This window comes from Geotrypetes seraphini, chromosome 18 (genome assembly GCF_902459505.1).
Source record: "Geotrypetes seraphini chromosome 18, aGeoSer1.1, whole genome shotgun sequence".
NCBI classification, from domain to species: Eukaryota; Metazoa; Chordata; class Amphibia; order Gymnophiona; family Dermophiidae; genus Geotrypetes; species Geotrypetes seraphini.
In genome coordinates this window covers 17,371,320-17,392,202 of record NC_047101.1, presented here as the reverse complement: position 1 = coordinate 17,392,202, position 20,883 = coordinate 17,371,320, and the positions used below count along the sequence as shown (strand labels likewise).

Below are 20,883 nucleotides of genomic sequence, written 5' to 3'. Positions count from 1 at the left end.
CACATAGGACAGTGGTTCCCAAACCTGTCCTGGGGGACCCCCCAGCCGGTCAGGTTTTCAAGATATCCCTAATGAATATGCATGAGAGAGATTTGCATACCTGTCACTTCCATTATATGCAAATCTTTCTCATGCATATTCATTAGGGATATCTTGAAAACCTGACCGGCTGGGGGTCCCCCAGGACAGGTTTGGGAACCACTGACATAGGGGATAATACACAAAAGATAGAAACCCCCAGCACTGAAGAACCCCAGAGACAGAGACAAAAAGGGGGAAGTGCAAACCAGCATTGCCTCCCAGTCCCAGCAGAAGGTAACAAAGCACTCTAGATTGGTCAGACAGACAAAAACATGGTCAGGCGATTAAAAAAAAAAAAAAAAACCCTAGCACGGCGTGAAAAAAAAGGGGGCCTTTATTATTACTATTTTTAATGTATACATTTGGAAGCCCTTTTCTGGGTTGTAGTGCAAAATTCTGTCACCCAGCTTTATGCATCGGTCCCACAATTTATTTGGAGATCTTTGCTGTGTGTTCAAATAGGCTTAATTTTATTGGCCAGTGTTTCGCAATGGATGCCAGGGTGTCTAGGTTTCTGGAAGAAAGCAGATTAAAGCATAAAAAGAACTATAAGGAAAGAGAATTTTGAAAAGAAGCAAAAATCAGTGAAAATGTAAGCAACCTGACTTTGAATGTTGACTTTTCTATATCCAGCAGCGTGCCAGATTTTAAGAAAAGATGGAATTGGCATGTAGGATCTCTTCATGGAAGTAGTTAGGGGGTGGGTCATTAGTGTGGGCAGACTAGATGGGCCATGGCCCTTTTCTGCCGTCATTTTTCTATGTTTTGTATGTTTCTAGAATGCTCTCATGTCTCTTTACAGGGTAAGGAGGGAGCTTTTATGGTGCGAGATTACAGGCAGCCTGGAACCTACACAGTCTCTGTTTTCACCAAAGCTTTAAGGTACAGTCCAGAGAAAATTATGTATTTCTCCTTTAAATCTGAAAGCTTTTAAAGCATTTTGTAATCCATATACCCCCTACTGAGGGGTTCATAGGTCACCTGGCTCACAGAGACCAAATCACTTCTTCTCCTGTTAACACCGGTCTGTATTTAGTGACCAGTATCAATAATGACGTCATACAAATTATATGCATGCTGTTAGCGTTGAACATTGATTACTAAAAGGGTCAGAATTTCCTGGGACATGCCCACAAGAGCTGTGTGGTAGGCACAAGTCTTGTGGGCATGTCCAAGGAACTCCGACCCCAACACTAAAAAAAAATTCTTGCTGGTCTGGCCAGGTTGCCCGGTGGACCCAACCCCACCCATAAAACTATTCTTAATGGTCCAATGGTCAGGCTTTCCACCCAATTCTAACCCCAAACGTACCCCTGCTGTGTCCAGTGGTTGACCTACTTCCCTCTGCCACCCTCGAGCCCCCCCAAAATAACCCTGGTGATCCAGTGTCCAATCCAATTCCCCTTCTTCCGCTGCCCTGAGCCCCAAAATATGCCCCCTGTTGGTCTGTTTCCTGCCCCCCATCCCCCCCCCCCAAAAAAAAAAATTACTCCCAGTGGTCCATTGTCTAGGTTGCGCCGGGCTCCACAGCTCAACAACCCTCCTCACCACCTGGCCACGCAGGTCGGGACTCCCCTATACCTGTTCCTATAGAGTGACAGAAAGGATGCCTCAGGGCCAGGCTCTTCGCCTGTGCTGTCTGAACAGTGCTTATGTCAACAGTGCACTTCAGGTGCTGACAATGGCACTTCCGCATATACAGTTCAGTCGCTGAAATGAGCATGTGTGAAAACACCGGCATCGGCAGCCAAAGTGCACTTGCTGTCTTTTAAGTCTCTTGCTGGGACCTCTTCGACTGGCAAGGCTTGGCATCCCCCCCCCCAACCACTGAAGCAGAGGGGCATGAGCCAAAGATGAGAGGGCCCAGGCCCCTGAGACCGCCTCACGGCTGTGCCACTGTGGACCTGGGGCATCCTACAAAACAGAGCCAGTGAAAGGTTTGGCCTTGTGCCTAGTGCATTTCATTGCCTCATTGCCGCAGGGAGGGTGCAGGAGGCGCTGTTCCTTTCTGTCTTTCACTCTCGCTCTCTCATCAAGATTAATTCAGACTTGCCAATATTTATTACTTCTCAAGACACCACAATACTCAGCAATGCAAACTGCTTTGCACTAACCATCTTTTTCTTTCAGTAGTGAAAACATTCCCGTCGTCAAACATTATCACATAAAAGAAACAGATGAGAATCCGAAAAGGTTTTACTTGGCAGAAAAGCACCTGTTTGACTGCATTCCAGATCTTATAACGTACCATCAGCACAACGCAGCAGGTGAGCAGCCTCCAGGTTAAGGAGCAAAGCTTGCCACGCTCAAGGAATCGGCTGAGAACGGTTTTACCAAGAGCTGCAGAGACCGTACGATCAGACGTATCAAAAGCTCTTTTAAAAGGGATGGGAGCAGTAAGCAAAGGAATTTGCTATACAGATTAACTGCTGTTTGAAATTAACTCCCACCTTCCAATGGCTGGGATGGGGGGGGGGGGGGGCACTGCCCCAGATGTCATAAGGCAAGTCCTTCCTTCCTTCCTTCAGTCCTCCGCCCTTCCAGGCCGAACAGGCTGCCACTTCACCCTCCAATCCTGCATCCCTACAGGCCAGTAGCAAGAGATCCATTTAATCTGATGTCAGCTTTTGCTGTCTAGGGGCCAAATCTCATGAGAGCATAGGGTTAACAGACATGTCCTCTTTTAGAGAACTGTCCGGGGGTCCCAGACGGACTTTCGGCCGCCTCTGGAGGGCATCTGAGCCTGCGTGGATGACGTTACCCACATCCATGCATGCTCCGGGCCCTCCAAACGCGGCGGAGCTGGTTGAGGAAGAAGAGAGGAGGTTTGTGGGGGCGGCGCCTCTCCCCTCCCCAGTGTGCCATGGCACACCTGAAATCTCAGGAGGCACACTAGTGTGTCATGGCGCATAGTTTGTGATACACTGCTCTTGAGTCCCATTTTACACCTTTTTGAATTCCATCCCAGTTTCTGACTCTACCACTTCCCATAGAACAAGGGTAGGCAATTCCGGTCCTCGAGAGCCACTGGCAGGTCAGGTTTTCAGGATATCCACAATGGATGTGCATGAGAGATAAAATGGCATGCACTCCCTCCTGGGTATGCATTAGAGAATGACACGGGGGACAAATATTTCCCTGTCCCCACAGGAACTCATTTCCCATCCCTTCTCTGCGAGTTCTTTTTTCCTGTCCCTGCCCCATTCCTGCAAGTTCTGTCCTCACCTGCACAAGCCTCAAACACTTTAAAATCATGAGTGTTCGAGGCTTGTGCAGTTAAGGCAGAGCTTACAGGAAAGGGGCAGGGGCAGCGACAAAACTTGCGGAGATGGGACAGGGAAATTGAGTTACTGTGGGGACAAGGAAAGAATTGTCCAAGTCTCATTCTCTAGTATGCATATCTGTCTTATGCACATTCATTGTGGATATCCCGAAAACCTGCCTGTGGCTCTTGAAGAATGGAATTGCCTACCCCTTCCATAAGAAGAACATTCCCAGCATCCATCATCCTCTCCGTGAAAAAGCATTTTCTGAAATTGCTTTTCAGTTTCCCTCCTTGTAATCTAGAGCCTCTCCATTTTTGGAAAAGATTGTTTTGTTCTTTATTCTCCGTTTAGAATTTTAATGTCCATATCATATCTTTTCTCCTTAGCAGGCTATTTCCATCTTTGTGACATTTCACCTACAAAACACACCTGCCTTTTCTCTGTAAATGCTCAGTTTAAGCTTTCTCATCTCCTCGCAAATGAGGGGACAACGTACTTACCCCCTTCTTTTATGAATGCAGAGCGCAGGTTTTCGCGCCAGCGGCGGTGGTAACTGCTCCGACGCTCGTAGGAATTCCTACGAGCGTCGGAGCAGTTGCCGCCGCCACTGGCGCAAAAACCCACGCTGCACGCTTGGGAAAGAGGGGGTTAGCGCGGTATCAACCGGTCTGCGTGCTTGATTAAAATGATTGTTCAGGACTAATTGAAATTTGTTCTTGCTTTCCCAGGTCTAGTTACTCGTTTACGATATCCTGTGTGTGCATGGAGGGAAAAGGCACCGACCACAGCTGGGCTGAGCTATGGTAGGTGTTGAGGAGTTCACCTTTGGGTCATTACATTTTTTGCTCACTGTTTGTTCTAGGTTTCTCTCTGTTAATTGGTTGAAAAGGTGGTGGTGAAAGCTAGAAGGATGCTAGGTTGCATAGGGAGAGGTATGACCAATAGGAAAAAGGAGGTATTGATGATATAAGACTTTGGTGAGGCCTGAGAAAGGAGTCTTTGTATTCTTAAAAACATTCATCTAACATGGAATACTTGTCTTTTTACAGGTAAATGGGAAATCAATCCTGATGAGATCTCCTTAGTACAGGAGATTGGCAGTGGACAATTTGGAGTTGTTCAACTTGGATACTGGCTTGACCTCACAAAGGTAGCCGTGAAGATGATCCGAGAAGGGGCAATGTCGGAAGAAGACTTTATCGAGGAGGCCCAGGTTGTCATGTAGGTGGTCAAGTTGTTTTCACTATCTTCATTAGAAAGCGCAAAGGAGAAGGCCTGGTGGGCTTATGTGAATGATCTCTGATTCAGGTCCCAGCTCAGGATTTTTGATCCTCATGTCAGGGCCAGGGATGTTGTATATGTATTGTTTACAGCCCCTGGTGACAGATGGGAAGGTCTTGATCAAAGTTAACACCTGAAGGCTGAATTTATATATTATATACTGTTTGTGGTTTATTAAATACTGTTTGTGTGTTTATTATATACTGTTTGTGGTTCTAGAGGGAATGACCAAAGAACAGGCAGGGGGAGTAAAAATTTCCACTTAAGTTTCAAAATGGGATGTGCAAAGGCCAATATTTTTGGTTTGTCTGATCAGGTCCCCCAAGTTTGTTTTGTGGGGCGCGGCAGTTGGAGCTACAGCCTCAGCACCCTAGGGTTCTGGGTTCAAACCCCACACTTCTCCTTGTGATCCTGGGCAAGTCACTCAGTCCTCCATAGTCCCAGGTACATTAGATAGATTGTGAGCCCACCGGGACAGAGGGAAAATGCTTGAGTACCTGATTGTAAAAACCGCTTAGATAACCTTGATAGGCGGTATGTAATATCCTAATAAACTTGAAATATACACTTATAAACTTAGGACCCCTTTTATCAAGCTGCAGTAAAGGCTTTTAGCAAGAGCCAGCATGGTAAATGCTCCAACGCTCATACAATTCCTATGAGGGGCAGAGAACTTACCTTGCCAGCTCACGCTAAAAACCTCTGAAAGGTCACTTGGACACACAAAGTCAGAGGCGTGAAGAAAGTACAAGAGTTTTATTTACAGCATGCCGGACTCATGTGCAGTGAGCAGCCTGCTTACAAGAGTGCCAGAAACAGGAAACGCACGGACTTTTATGCCCTTTTCACAAACTAATATATGCAAAATCTTCTATAGCTTTTCTACAATTATTATTGGTCCGAAGCCAGCACTTGCGATAGGTTCAGGGGTACAACTTATAGTCCTATAGGAAGCTAGTTCATTTACCTGCTTATCTAAGTCTTGCAGTTCTAACTGTTACATGTTTAGGAGGGCAGGGTACATCATGGCTCAAACTCTTATCTATTTAGCTTACAATGTGGTAAGGCAGGGACATACATTTCAAGTAGATGATGTCAGCAGATTGTACACTGTTTCCAGCTATGTAGGCCAGAGCAGTATTTCAGTGCATTATTCTATGCTATTCTATTTATGGGCTCCTTTTATTAAGGTTTGCTAACCAATTTGGCATGCGCTAAATGCTAAGGCATCCGTTATATTCCACGGGCATCTTAGCATTTAGCATGCGGTAAATTGGTTAACGCACTTTAATAAAAGGACCCCTATATTTGTTAATCACCGAATCCCCAATATTTAAGTTCTAAGCAACATAGAAAAAGTAAGACTAATGCATACCACAGGAGCTACAGAATTAAAACATCAAACACTTGTTATGACAGCAGAATCGCAGAACTGGTGCCCTGTTTTCTCTCAAAAACAAACAAAAAAAATATATGACAACCTTCTGGCCACCAGAGCAGCAAAACTGGACCGACAATTCACCAATCCACAGACTACAAAACTTTCAAAAAAGAAACAAAAAAACTTACTCTTCAAAAAACACATAAAACCAATATAACTTTCCCAATAAAGTTCCAAACTCCACCGACATTACCAATCTACTCCTTAGCAAATTAGAAAATGTTCTTATATAATCTTATGTATTAAGATCATAACAATTCTTATGTAATCCGCCTTGAACTGCAAGGTAAAGGCGGAATAGAAGTTACTAATGTAATGTAATGTACTTATTTTATTTATTTAGATTTTTATCCCGTCTTCCCAGTAGCTCAGAACGGTCTACAAGTGAACATACACAATGGAGAGTAATTAGACATATAAGAAGTACAATAGGTTTAAATGTTTGGACATACAAGACTGTGTAGTAATTTAAATACAGGGAGTATACAGCAAATTAAGAGTAGAGTTTAAGTATAAGTAGTTTAGTTTAAGTACAAGTTATTTGAGTTTAGATACAATTTGTCAGAGTATAGACTAAGAGAGGACTATACTGAAATTTAGGGAGAAGATAGACAGGGGAGAGAGGTGGGGCTTAAGGGGGGGAGTAGACTGAGGGTGATCTTTAGTTGAAGAGGAGGGTCTTTACCATTTTACTTGACAGGTTTCTCTTTTTCCTTCCTTATCGTACGCAGGAAACTGTCACATCCTAAGCTGGTCCAGCTACTGGGCGTGTGTACCCAGCAAGCTCCACTCTGTCTGGTTTTCGAGTTCCTGGAGCATGGCTGTTTGTATGATTATCTCCGAAACCAAAGGGGCACCTTCTCAAAAGAGACGCTCCTGGGTATGTGCCAGGATGTCTGTGAGGGAATGGCTTACCTGGAGCGTGCCAATTTCATTCATAGAGACCTGGTATGTTTCTAAGTCTTTTTTTTTTTTTTTTAATTAATGTTGACCGGTGGATTTTTATATTTCTAAATCTAATGTACAGTCAGGATAAGGAGAAAAAGAAAGGTGGTATGTACTAATTTAATTACACCCTCTCAAGTATTTAACAGAGCTGAACTTGGGCATGAGACTTGATGCTAGTTCATGATATACTACTAATCATTTCTATAGCACTGAAAGGCGTACGCAGCACTGTATATTTAATATTCAATAGATGGTCTCTGCTCAGAAGAGCTTACAATCTAATATAGAACATCTCAGGGCTGGGAAGTTTCTGGTAGAAGGAATGATACAGTGGTTATAGGTATCTAACAGAGAGTTGGAGTTAAGAGTTGAAAGCTGCTTCAAAAAAGTGTTTTTTTTTAGTTTGGATTTCAATACCGCTAGAAGAATAAAAAAGGAAAAATAATTTCCTCTTGTTAACCTACAGTATTTTTATGGATATATATAAACTGCTTAGATGGACCTCCAGTAAGCAGTATTTCAAATAATTGTTAAACCTGAAATGATTTACATGAATTATAAGTTCTTCAAGATTCAATTTTAGATATCTCTTTCTGTCTTTTGAAATTCTTGTTTCATCTCCTTTTTATGTCGCTTCCTGTACGAGTCTTTAATTCACGGTTGGGTCGATGGTCTTCTCGTTTCTGGAATTCCTGCTCTGTATCTTATTTCATGCTCTTGGCTCTTAGGAAGCAAACGGGAGATAAGAGATTTGGGGCAGGTCTTTAAAAAAAAAAAAAAAAATTACCAGCAGCTAAAAGAATGTGGACGTGGCTTAGAATTTCTGGGACAAGAAAAGTGGGGGGGGGGGGGGGGGGAGATGAAATGAGTGGGATGAAGACTGGCTCAGATCCATTTGTATCGTGCCTCTCGTCACAACATGTGGCCCTACCCAGAGGATCCTTAATTGATATCCGTGTCTGTTAATACAGCACTGTCTTTTCCATTTTTCTGCTGCAGGCGGCCCGTAACTGTTTAGTGGGAGACTCTCAAGTTGTGAAAGTGTCTGACTTTGGTATGACAAGGTACATTTGATAATTATATATAATAATAATTTTATTTTTATATACTGCCAAAGCCATGGTAGTTCGAGGCAGTTTACAATAAGAAGTGCTGGACAGTCAGCGAAAAATTACAGAGATGTATGTGGGGGGGGGGGGGGTATATATGTGTGAGCAAGGATTCATAGTCATAAGCACGCCGGATAAACGCACGCCGACAAATGGGACTAGACAATTCAGCGCAAGACTTCAGCACGCCGCACTAAAACCTTATTTTAAAGGGCTCTGATGGAGGGTGTGGGGGGAACCCCCCCAATTTACTTAATACTGTTTGCGCTGCCATTGGGGGTGGTTTTGGGGGGTTGTAACCCCCCATTATAGAGGAAACTTAACTTTTTCCCTATTTTACACCCCCTGTCGGAGCCCTTTACAATAAGGTTTTAGTGCGGCGCGCTGAAGTCTGGCGCTCAAATGTCTGGTCCCATTTGTCGGCGCGCGTTTGTCCGGCGTGCTTTTGTCCCGTCACCGTGAGCAAGACATACAAGGTTTGGCTGTAAACATAGACCACAGACTTTGGTGATGATGTTTGCTATTTTTCCTAGGTTTGTGCTTGACGATCAGTACACCAGCTCCACCGGCACCAAGTTCCCAGTGAAATGGTCATCACCAGAAGTTTTCCGGTATTCTCGGTACAGTAGCAAATCTGATGTCTGGGCTTTCGGTAAGAACCTTTGTTTTAACAGGGCAGTGGTGCCTCCAGATTCAGGAATTTATCAGCTAAATCAGAGTGATACAGCAGTACAGGTTCACCGCTGACCCAGTTTAATTTTGGTTTTCAGCGCGATGGCTTTTTTTCTACTTTGTCAACTTTTGTACAGCAAACACTTTAAGAATACTTGCAGAATACTTTTACAATTCAGCGCATTACACAGAAAACACTTTTATTTTGCAAAGCGAGATTTGAAAGATTTGCTACTTTTGCAACTTAGAGAATACTTTTACAGTTCAGCGGAGAGGGAGGGAAAGGAAGATGTCAGACAATGGGGTGGGGTGGGCTGGTGGAAAGGGAAGAGAGGGCGGGTGCTGGAGGGAAGGGAGAGGGACACTGGACTGGGGGCTGGGGCTGGAGAAGGGAGAGAGTGCTGGATCCTTAAAGGTGCTGAACCTGCAGGGAGGAGGAGATGAAAGATGGAAGGTAAGCACGGAGAAAGAAGAAAATGTCAAATGGGCAGGGGAGACCCTGAAGAGCGAGTTAACAGAAGACAAACAGAAATCAGAGCCTGGGACCAACATGATTTGAATAATAAAATGACCATACAACAAAAGGTAGAAAAAAATTTTTATTTTCTATTATGTGATTACAATACATCAGATTTGAAATGTGTATCCTGCCAGAGCTGATGTTAGAAAGCGAGCACAAGCTAGGACCTAACAGTGTTTGTTTTGTTTACACATGACAGCGCCGGCATGGGGTTGGAGAGCGCAAAAGGGGGTGGGGTGGGTGAAGAGGCTGCAAAATAAACCCGACATCTAATTTTAAAGCTATATCGTAGAAAGTGAATCGAATTGTATCGAAGTAAAAAAATAATAATAATAATAAACAAGAGAAGTTTCGTCAACAGGAAGCCTGAGGTCATGATGCCATTGTACAGAGCCATGGTGAGACCTCATCTAGAATACTGTGTGCAATTTTGGAGGCCACATTACCGTAAAGATGTGCTCAGAATTGAGTCGGTTCAGGCGGATGGCCACCAGGATGGTCCTCGGGGCTAAAGGGTCTCTCGTACGAAGAAAGACTGAACAAATTGCAGCTCTATACCCTCGAGGAGCATAGGGAGAGGGGAGACATGATTGAGACATTTAAGTACATCACGGGACGGGTCGAGGTGGAAGATGATATCTTTCTTCTCAAAGGACACTCGAACACAAGAGGACATCCGTTCAAACTCAGGGGAGGGAAGTTTCGTGGAGACGTCAGGAAGTACTTCTTCACGGAACGAGTGATAGAGCATTGGAACAAGCTTCCAGTACAGGTGATCGAAGCCCGCAGTATCCCAGACTTCAAGAATAAATGGGATACCTATGTGGGATCACTGCGAGAGTCATACCAATGAATAGGGTCACTAGGATAGAGACTTAATAGAGCAGGTCAGTAGAGTTAAGGGGGCCAGTAGACTTAAAAGGGGGTCAATGGTATGGGCAGACTTGATGGGCTGTAGCCCTTATCTGCCGTCATCTTTCTATGTTTCTATAATCAATTCAATTGGCAAAATCAAATTGAACAGCTCTACTCCCAAGAGGGGACTGTCACTGCAAGGTCTTGACACAAGGCAACATAGGCAGTGGAATGGGATGAGCCACACAGAGGCCATGGTCCACTCCAACCAATATTTCACTAATCATCAGTATGAACAACAAGAGAGCTTGTGGGCAGGACTGGAGATTGGTCTGTTTGGCCCCTCCAAACAAAAAAAGATGTTCTTCTGCCCCTGCAGATCAGTCTAGAAAAGATCTACAGAGATGCCAAATTACCCAGTTCCAGGCTGGAGATTATGCGACAGTCCTGGATTTATGAACACCCCCATCCTGGTGCATTATTAGACTTGAAACACTGATTTTAAAGGGCCAATCAAGCACTTCAAACTCCATACTGCTTTGGGATGTAAGTTCAAAACTGGGACCAGTAGCGTAATAAGAGGGATGGGAGGGGCCATCTAGGTGGGGACATCAGCAGCTCTCCTCCTCTCTGTCCCTCTGGTCCTTCCCCACCTTTCCACCTCCTCTACTACCACCACCACCTTCCCCCGTGCCTCTTAACACTTCACTGACACGAGCAGCTGCTCCAAACTCCTGCTCGTGCTGGCCTTGGCTCTCCCACTGAAGTCACTTTCTGGTCGTGGGACCAAGAAATGACATCAAAGGGAGAGCCGAAGCTGGTGTGGGGCAGCGGGTTGGAGATGCTGCTCATGCTGGCGTAGTTTAAAATAGGTACGGAGGAAGGCAAACTGCAATGGATTTTAGGCTTCAGATTGTTTGTGAGCAATACCTTTGATTCTACAGCCCACCCTCCTGTACTGGTATTGCGGGGGCTTGTTATTAGACTGGACATCCTGTGTGATGTCACTAAGAGGTCTGTTCTCTGTGTGGTACCAGGTTTCTTCTGGTCGTCATGGTAACCTTTCTTCTGCTTTCAGGCGTGCTGATGTGGGAAGTGTTCAGCGAGGGGAAAATCCCTTATGACAACCAAAGCAACGGGGAGGTCGTGGAAGCAATCTCTGCAGGGATGCGTTTGTATAAGCCCAGGTTGGCCTCTTACAACATTTACCAGCTCATGAGCTGCTGCTGGATGGAGGTGAGTGAGATAAAAAGCTTTCAGCTCATCGCATATTTCCACCGCTATTCAAATGAGTTTATTAAAATTTCAGTGTTCCAGCTGCAAAAATGCTGAATCACACTTTAGCCCCAACAGTTTTATCCTTCTTCTAGCCCAACCTTTATACACAAGACGACACACATTGAATGTCAGTACTATCCCTAGAATCTGTCTCCTTCCCTTCCCTCCCCCCCCACCACAGTGTCAAGCATTTTTTTCTTCTCTGCATCCATCCCCCCCCAGAGTCTCCAGCATCTCTCTGCTTCCTTCCCCCTCCCCATGTCTAGCATTTCTTCCATTCCCTTTCCCTGTCCCCCTTGTGGCCAGCATTTCTAATTTCCTACCTCCCTTCTCTCTTCCCCCCCCCTCCCCACCGTACCTTTCTCTTCTTCCATATCTCCCCCAGCCTCCTTGAGCATCTGTGCATGATCAAGGCCTGCCAGCTTCAGCCCCATCCAAAACAGAAAGTTTAGAGGGAATAGGAGCCGACAGCTCTTGAGCATGCACAGATGCTTAAGGCCCTATGATGCATCTTATCTCAATTGTAGATTTGCTATTCTGGGGAGGAAGATAAGGAATTAAAACACCTCACAGGTGAGGGAGGCAAGGAGGATGCCGTAGCATCTGTAGCTCCCTCCCTCCCAATGGCCTTATTGGCCACATGTGGCCCAAAGATTGCCCACTTGTATTTTAGCTGAGGAACTTGTATTGTAATTCACCTCCTGTCTATGTCCAACTGATGTTTATGACAAAATCTTTTTTCCATAAAGCTAACATTGTTCTCAACTTTCATCTCAGAAACCTGAAGAAAGGCCTTCCTTTGCTGACATGCTAAATCATCTGAGTGAAATTGCAGAATCTGAAGCTTAAGAGAGCTCAATGGATGGTTTGCAGGTGGCAGAGACCAGATAGGATCGTCAAACAGCTCTCTCTGTAGAAAGCGTTAGGTCGAATCAGGGGATGTTATGAAAGGACTGGGGACTACAAAAAGACCAACTGTTTTCAACATGTATTGGCTGGCGCAGGTTAGCCAGGAGAAAACGATGTAGCTTCAGGAACCTGGTCACAAACTTGATGGACACACCCGACTGCTCAGCATATACGGCCATCTTTGGTCCGCAGCCAGCTCGCAGTAAACTGCACATCAGTCTCAGGGCTTGATATCTCCGTATCACCTGTGTGATCTGTAAACTTTTTATAATTGCACTGTCTGCCTCTCAAACTTCCCAACCCCCAGAAAGAACAGATTCTTCAGTACTGATTTGCAACATACCTGCAAACTTTACACTTAGAAGCAGGGCTGTAGAGTTGGTAGATAAATGTTCCGACTCCGACTCCTCAGTTTTTTGTACTTCAGACTCCGACTCCGACTCCAGACTCCAAAATTTCCTCCGACTCCGACTCCTAGACTCCGACTCCACAGCACTGGTTAATTTTCAGATCGTTAAAATGGAATGTCAAGTTGAGAGAAATGAGCATTTTCGACACCACCTTCTTTTTGCTTTTAATCAAGGTTCTAAGGCCGCAGAAGCTGCTCGCAACATTTGTGCTGTGTATATAGTGGGTGCTATAGCTGAAAGAATCGCTCATGATTGGTATGCCAAGTTCAAAAATGGAGTCGGTAAATAAATGTTCCGACTCCTCAGTTTTTTGTACTTCTGACTCTGACTCCGACTCCAGGTACCCGAAATTTCCTCCAACTCCTCGACTCCGACTCCTCCGACTCACAGTCCTGCTTAGAAGACTGTCCACGTCAAACACCATGCAGAAGGATACTGATATTCTTATTATGTGGGTTATACTTTTTAAATCACATCACACGTCATACAAATTGCTTATAGGACTGGATCCAGGACTTACAGTGCAAATGACTTATGTTTCTTAAAACCTAAGGTGTTGGATAGCTGCTGGCAGCCTTCAAATCTAAGCTCCTTGCATCTTTCTGCAAATGGACAGACTGTGAAAGTCAAATTCAAACTATTTATGTACTATTGCACATTCTGTAAACACCTGCTGAAAAACAAAACACTCCTGTGAGCTTTATTTTATAGATAAAACCCTTTCCAAACTAAAGCTTGCTGGGATAATTGCTGCCAGGTTTAACTGGTAAACTTTCTAGCAGCACCTATGTGAAAAGTCCAGAAGGTGCCTATGTGGCTTTATAAAATGACACTTAGAACTGGCCCAACTGGCACACAAACCCTAGCACACACATTTACACCTGCTCCTAAGATGTAAAGGTATGAAATTATACCTTTGGGACTATTCTGAGGTACTTTTACTAATGCAACAATGGATTTTGCACAAGCTAAATGCTAAAAAGCCCTTAGGATCTAACAATGGATAAGAACTGGATTTTGAGACTTTTCTTTAAAAATAGAGTGAAAGAATTTATGGGACTCAAAATACAAATGTTCCCAGACTTAGCCAGGGACACACAAAGGCGAAGAAAAGAGTTTCTTATGTTAAAACCGGGAATTATAGCTCTTGGAGCAACTTTTTTTCTTCGATACCCTTGCAAATGTGTTATACAATATAATTCTCAAAAATATGTTTTCTTTGAGCCCTACCAGCTGACAACTTTCCTATCTCTTTCTCGGCTTGAGAAGGAAAAGAAAGGAGGAGTATAGAATAATTTAAGATGTCCATTTCAGCTGACTTGCATTATTTTTCCTTAGTAAATATTTCTTAGTTTTCCGTTTTATAATTGACCAACTACCCACCTCCATCCCATTGTCCACAGGCTCCTCTCTACAGTTGGAGTTCTCTAGCAAAGTCTGGGCATCACCATAGACTCCTCACTATCCTTCAACAACCACCTCAACTCCCTGATAAAAAAATGCTTTTGCAGCCTTCACATGCTGAGGAAAGTGAGGTCCTGCTTCCACCAAAAACACTTTGCCGTCCTCGTACAATCCATCATCCTCTCCAGATTAGATTATTGCAATTCCATTTACCTAAGCTTAACAAAGAAAAGCCTCCATAGACTCCAACTAATCCAGAACACCGCGGCTAAGCTTATCTTCTCAAAAAGTTAATTTGACCATGTCTCACCGCTCCTGTTCAAGCTCCACTGGCTTCCTGTTATCTCCAGGGTCCACTTTAAATGTGCCTGCCTAACCTTCAAGATCCTCCACGGCATCCTTCCTCCTCTTATTCCTCTATCCTGGAATTCTTCAAATCCAATTTCCACTAGATCCACGCAAAATCTAAAATTATCCTACCCCTCCTTAAAAGGCATCTCCCTCGTTGGTAAACTTGGGTCCTCCCTCCCCTTCAGAATCGCTCAGCTCTGGAATAGCCTCTCTTCCCCTCTCCGCAACTTGAGCTCCCTTCTACTATTCCGTAAGCATCTGAAGACCTGGCTCTTCTCCAAAATGTAACCCCGTCCCCTCCCTGGTACTCTTACACCTAACTTCTCTTCTGACTACTTATATAATTCCATTGGAGCTCCATTCATACCCAAACCATGTAAACCGTGTCGAGCTCCACTTGTGGAGATGATGCGGTATATAAACCCAAGATTTAGTTTAGTTTAGTTTACATTTTGGATCTTTTGTGGACTGGAGCTGATTTAAGTTAATTAGTATCTTTGAACTTATTATATTACTGTGGGATTTTTTTTTTTCTTGACTTAAAAGCTTTCTGTACAAGTATATCTTGAATTGTATTACTGAAAACTGAATAAATTAAAAAAAAAAGCCCTTAGGAATAAATGGGTTTGTTAGCATGTAGTGCGTGCTAAATCCATTAGTGCACCTTAGTAAAAGGAGCCCTTTATAAAGGGGCTGTTTTGTGTACACCTTTTATAAAATGCAGCCTAATTTGGGTTGAGTGCAGTAGAGTGACATAAGAGCATATGAACTGCCACACTGGGATAGGCCAAATGCGCATCAAGCCCGGTATACTGTTTCTAACCCAGGTCCTAGCTAAATCCCAAGTATCTGTAGTAAAACTGATTTTATGCTGCTTATCCTAGGAATAAGCAGTGGATTTCCCCAAGCCATCTCAATAATGGCCTATGGACTTCTCTTTTAGGAAATTATCCTTTTTTTAAACCCCGCTAAGCTAACTAATTTCACCACATTGTCCGGCAACGAATTCCAGAGTTTATTTACACATTGTGTTTTCAATCTACTACTTAGTAGCTTCATCGCATGCCCCTTAGTCCTAGTATTTTGGGAAAAAGCGAACAAGCGATTCACACCTACCTTTTCCACTCCACTCAGTATTTTATAGACCTCTATCATATCGGCTCTGAGCCATCTCTTCGCCAAGTTGAAGAGCCCTAGCTGCTTTAGCCTCTCCTCATAGGGAAGTCATCCCAAATTTTTTATCACTCGTTGCCCTTCTCTGTACCTTTTCTAATTCCGCTATATCTTTTTTGAGATATGGCAACCAGAACTGCACACAGTATTCAAGTTGTGGCTGTACCATAGAACGATACTATAACATTTTCATCTTTATTTTCCATTCCTTTCCTGATAATTTCTTTTTTTTATTAATTCAACAAAATTTACAAGAATACATCTTGTTACAATAAACACAGGGAGGCAAAAACAACACAGAAGTATTATAAACTCATACTTATAGAAATAAAAAAGTATTTCTTTATCCCCTTCTTAGACCACAATTTTAGGGGGTGGTCAATCAAGAAAATATGAGAGAAAAATTAAAGAAGAATTTAATTAACAAATAATAATAATAATTTTATTTTTGTATACCGCCATACCCAAGGAGTTCTAGGCGGTTCACATTTGTTTATCAAAAAAATAACAAGTGGTTCGAAACAATTGAACAATATTAGAAGCAAGGAAGTAGTTGAGGTTAGAGAGAGAGGGGAGTATGTAGGTCAGGGGGGGAAGGATAGAGGTGGGTAAGCTGGGAAGAGAGGTGGAAGGGGACAGGAGGAGATTGTGATTCATTGGAGAGGGGTGTTAGGTGTCTTGTCCATGGAATAGGTGAGTTTTGAGAGATTTTCTAAACCCGAGGTAGGTGGGGGCCTCAAGGACAATTTGGGCTAGCCATGGGTTCAGTTTGGCAGCCTGGAAGGCTTAATGTATAAGCACCAGCTATTAAAATTTCATTATCCCTCAGTCCTTGATGATCTTCTTCACATCCTAGAATTCCTTCAGATGGTTTGGAGAGAAAAAAGTGTATTTGACTCCCAAATACCTAACCAAGCATTTGCAGGGGTATGCTAGAAGAAACGTTGCTCCCAAATTAATAGTATCTTGACTAAGATAATTTCTAATATTCTATTTGCTTTCTTAGACATCGCCACCACACATTAAGCTGAGGTTTTCAGCGTATCCTCAACAATGACACCCAGATCCTTTTCTTGGGCAGTGACTCCTGACATAAAACCTACGTAGCTATAGTTTGGGTTCTCCTTTCCCACATGCATCACTTTGCACTTGCTCACATTAAATGTCATCTGCCATTTTGACGCCGTCTTCCAGTCTCACAAGGTCCTCTTGCAATTTTTCACAATCATCAGCAAATTTAATTATCTCACTAGTTATTCTCATCTCTAGATCATTGATAAATATGTTAGAAAGCAGTGGTCCCAACACAAACTCCTGGGGAACCCCACTATTTACTCAAAATATAAGCTGGATCTGTGCATTAGAATCAACAGAAGCAACACAGAAACAATAGTTCAAGGAGAAAAAGCCTCAGATCCCTGTGGGGAAAACCTCATCTAACTTAAGAGGCTTGGTTAGCATCATTAGCAAAAACCTCCTATCCACCTGTGTTACAGCTGCTGAATTTAAAGAGCTGCATTTTTTTAAGGACTGTTCAGGTGCCAGGCTGGTTTTTCAAAAGTGGGGGAGTCTGTCCAGATTTAGCCGGCTCTCCCACCTACTTCCTCCCTGGGCCCGGCTGCTGTAATTCAATTTTGGGCAACTGGCAGCAGTAGCAACGAGGTAAGCCTGCTACCGCTGGCTTGCCCCAGAAGCTGCCTCTCTGCAGTGACTTCCTGATCCCGCGTAGGCATGACTTGCAGAGAGGTGGCTTCTGAAGAAGGCTGGCGGCAGCAGGCTTACCTCATTGCTACTGCTGCCAGCTGCCCAAAGACTGAATTACAGCGTCCAGCTGGGGAAGAGGTAGGTAGGTAGGAGAGTCAGGAGCTAGAGAACAGTGTCGGAGGGAGCTAGAGAACAGTGTCGGAGGGAGCTGGAGAAACAGCATGTATGGAAGAAGGGAGAGGCTGGAGAAACTGCATGGAGGAAGGGTGAGAAAGAGGGAGAAACAGCATATATTGAGAGAAAGAGGGAAGAAGGGGACTGGAGAAGCAGCATGGAGGAGAGGAGGAGAGAAAAACAGTATGGAGGGGGCTTGAGAAACAGCATGGATGAGGGAAAAGAAGGGGGGCTGGAGAAACAGCATGAAAGAAGGGAGGGAGGGCTGGAGAAACAGAAAGGAAGGAGGGAGAGAGAAGGAGAAACAGCATGGAGGGAGGAGGGCTGAGAAGCAATATGGAAAGAAGAGAGTGCTAGAGAAAAGAATATGGAGTAGGGTAGTGCTAGATAGGAGGGGAAAGCCAGAAAAATCAGAAGAGGTTGAGAGAGGGGGCACCCGCAGGAGGGGAGTTGGAAATAGGGTTACCAGACATCCGGGAAAAACCAGACATGTTCTCTTTTCAGAGGATAGTCCGGGAGTCTGGCAATTTATCCGGGTTTTGGAAGGCCTCTATGGGTGTATGGACATAGACGTGATGATGTTGCATGCATGTGATATCATTGTGCCGACATCCACACATGCACAGAGGTCCTCCATGTCCAGCCCCGAGCTCGGGGAAGGAGACATGAGGTTTTATGGGGGCAGAATGAGCCAGGTGACATCTTTTTTTTTTTAAAAAAAAGAAATCTGGTAACCCTACATTAATGGAATTCATTTACCCCAAAATTTAGGATCCCTTTTATCAAGCCACAGTAGAGTGTTTTAGCGCTGGCTAGCAAAGTAAATGTTCTGATGTTCATAGGAATTGAATAAGCGTTGGAGCATTTACCTCACTGGCCAGCGCTAAAACGCTCTACCACGGATTGATAAAAGGGGGGGTCAATCATTGCATGAAAATACAGCATCATGCTACGTAATTAAGAACTAATCCTTATTTTATGATGAATAACTTTTGGACTATGATCTTAAATAGAAAAACTTTTTTTTTATTTTTTCCTCAAAAATCCATTTTATTTAAAATAATCCAAAAGACAAGAACCCCAGGTAGAATCCTTTGTCAGCTGCTCTTGTATACCTTGCAGTGTTTGATTGTTCTGGAATTGTTGACTCCTGGCTGTTTGGGTTGCTTCACTGTTAATAAACATATATTTTTTTTAAAAAAACAAAAACCAAAAATCCAATTTAAATGTTAAAAAAAAATCAGTTTTTTAAATTAAAAAAATAATAAAATAAATACATTGATCTTTATCCACCCTGCTGCAGAACACCTGACCTGTTCTCTTTTTCCCCCAACTGGAGGCATATTGGTGTTGTAAGATTAAAATACATAAGAATAATTACCAAAGGTCCATTTAGCCCAGGTTGCAAGGGCTCTCCTAGCTCTGCTACCGCCGCAGCAAGCAGGCGCGTGGCGCTTCCCGCCGACGTTCGAACCGCGTGGGGTTTCCCCCGACTACGGCGAGCCGCACAGGCCAAACTTCAAAAGACAGGTGAGCAACGCGCAGCTCGTTCTCCCTTCCCAAACGGCGGACCGGAGCTCTCGTCCCCCCCCCCCCCCCCAGAGGAAGGCAGCTTCATTCTCTCTTTTACAGCCGCCCTGTCGCTAGCACTGAGCGTGCCCAACGCTTTAAGGTTGGTGGGGGCTGTCTTTTGCAGCAGCGTCTAGGCTGGAGGGTCGTAAGAGAGACGCCGCATCTGCAAACGAAGGGGAGACGAGCCGGTTCTTCTCTTGCAGCCATTTTCTGCTCTTTGTGTGAAGGGAGGGGCGGCGGAGCATCTCTGGGCTCCAAAGCGGCTGCACCGACCCCGCTTTCAGGTAACGGGGGGAGAGGGGGGTGGGGGCGAGCACCGATGCATCCAGGCCATAGCAACCCCGGGAGCGCTATTTCGAGGGGGGGGGGGAGGGGCTTGGAGCCAGGCCTCTGCCGGCACCTGCTGCGGGATCGGAGGGTGGTCGTAGCGGGGTTTAGAGCTGCAAGGATGAAAAAGAATAGCACGATGCAGTTGCAAATAGGAGAAATGCAAAACAGTCAATATACGGTTGGTTGCCTATACGGCCTGTGCTGCGATCGACTATATATATATAAGCCGCAGGTCTCATTACCCTAGCATTAAAAAAGGCTATTATTATAAAATAATAAAAAGGCTATTATTATTATATATATATATATATAAAATAATAAAAAAGGCTAATATATATAATAATAAAAAAGGCTATTATTATTATTATATATATATATAAAATAATAAGATAGGCTATTATATATAAAATAATAAAAAAGGCTATTATTATATATATATAAAATAATAAAAAAGGCTAATATATATAATAATAAAAAAGGCTATTATTATTATATATAGTTAGATTGTGAGCCTTCGGGACAGTAAGGGAATTTTTCAAGTAACTTTCTTATTTCTAATCTTAATGTATATTTTCTGTAAACCGCTTAGAACCTAACGGATGTAGCGGTATATAAGAAATAAATTACATTACATTACATTACATATATAAAATAATAAGATAGGCTATTATATATAAAATAATAAAAAAGGCTATTATTATATATATATAAAATAATAAAAAAGGCTAATATATATAATAATAAAAAAGGCTATTATTATATATATATATATATATATAAAATAATAAGATAGGCTATTATATATAAAATAATAAAAAAGGCTATTATTTTATATATATAAAATAATAAAAAAGGCTATTATTATTTTTTATATATATATAAAATAATAATAATAGCCTTTTTTAATGTTAGGGTAATGAGACCTGCAGCTTTTACCCCAGCTGAGCAGCTAAATGATGCAACGTGCTGTTAAAAGGGGTTTCAGGCAGGACCGTGTTGTCCCAAATCATCTGTGCAACATCCGCTGCTCGAATTCCATCCGTACTGGTGGTGACCATGATTTGGGGGTCACCTTGGTGCCGCTTTTCTTCCGTGCTGTAGGGTGGTGAAGATGCTGGCGAGGGGTACAGAAACCGCTTGTTTTGATATTATTCTCCCTGTAGCTCAGGGGTGTCAAAGTCCCTCCTCGAGGGCCGCAATCCGGCCGGGTTTTCAGGATTTCCCCCAATGAATATGCATGAGATCTATTTGCATGCGCTGCTTTCATTGTATGCTAATAGCTCTCATGCATATTCACTGGGGAAAGCCTGAAAACCCAACTGGATTGCGGCCCTCGAAGAGGGACTTTGACACCCCCTGATGTATAGGTATCAAGTTTCTTGGTCTCCCCCCCCCTTTTTTTTTT

General features: G+C 43.5%; 2 protein-coding genes across 5 annotated transcripts in view; both read left to right on the top strand.

Moving 5' to 3' along the window:
* Positions 1 to 12,833, top strand: part of ITK (IL2 inducible T cell kinase) — a 59,853-nt gene extending 47,020 nt beyond the window's left edge. For 2 of the 3 annotated variants that reach the window (XM_033927768.1, XM_033927770.1), the window contains exons 9-17: positions 884 to 963; positions 2,212 to 2,348; positions 4,076 to 4,150; positions 4,397 to 4,568; positions 6,801 to 7,017; positions 8,017 to 8,081; positions 8,660 to 8,778; positions 11,252 to 11,409; positions 12,229 to 12,833. In XM_033927768.1, the coding sequence (XP_033783659.1) occupies positions 884 to 963; positions 2,212 to 2,348; positions 4,076 to 4,150; positions 4,397 to 4,568; positions 6,801 to 7,017; positions 8,017 to 8,081; positions 8,660 to 8,778; positions 11,252 to 11,409; positions 12,229 to 12,300 (1,095 nt within the window). In that variant the 3' untranslated portion in view covers positions 12,301 to 12,833. The remainder of the gene's footprint in view (positions 1 to 883; positions 964 to 2,211; positions 2,349 to 4,075; positions 4,151 to 4,396; positions 4,569 to 6,800; positions 7,018 to 8,016; positions 8,082 to 8,659; positions 8,779 to 11,251; positions 11,410 to 12,228) is intronic. The other variant, XM_033927769.1, reaches the window with a different exon arrangement.
* A 6,312-nt stretch (positions 12,834 to 19,145) lies between these two features.
* Positions 19,146 to 20,883, top strand: part of CYFIP2 (cytoplasmic FMR1 interacting protein 2) — a 111,439-nt gene continuing 109,701 nt past the window's right edge. For both annotated transcript variants that reach the window (XM_033927184.1, XM_033927185.1), the window contains exon 1: positions 19,146 to 19,432. The gene's annotated coding sequence lies outside the window, so the exon portion shown is untranslated. The remainder of the gene's footprint in view (positions 19,433 to 20,883) is intronic.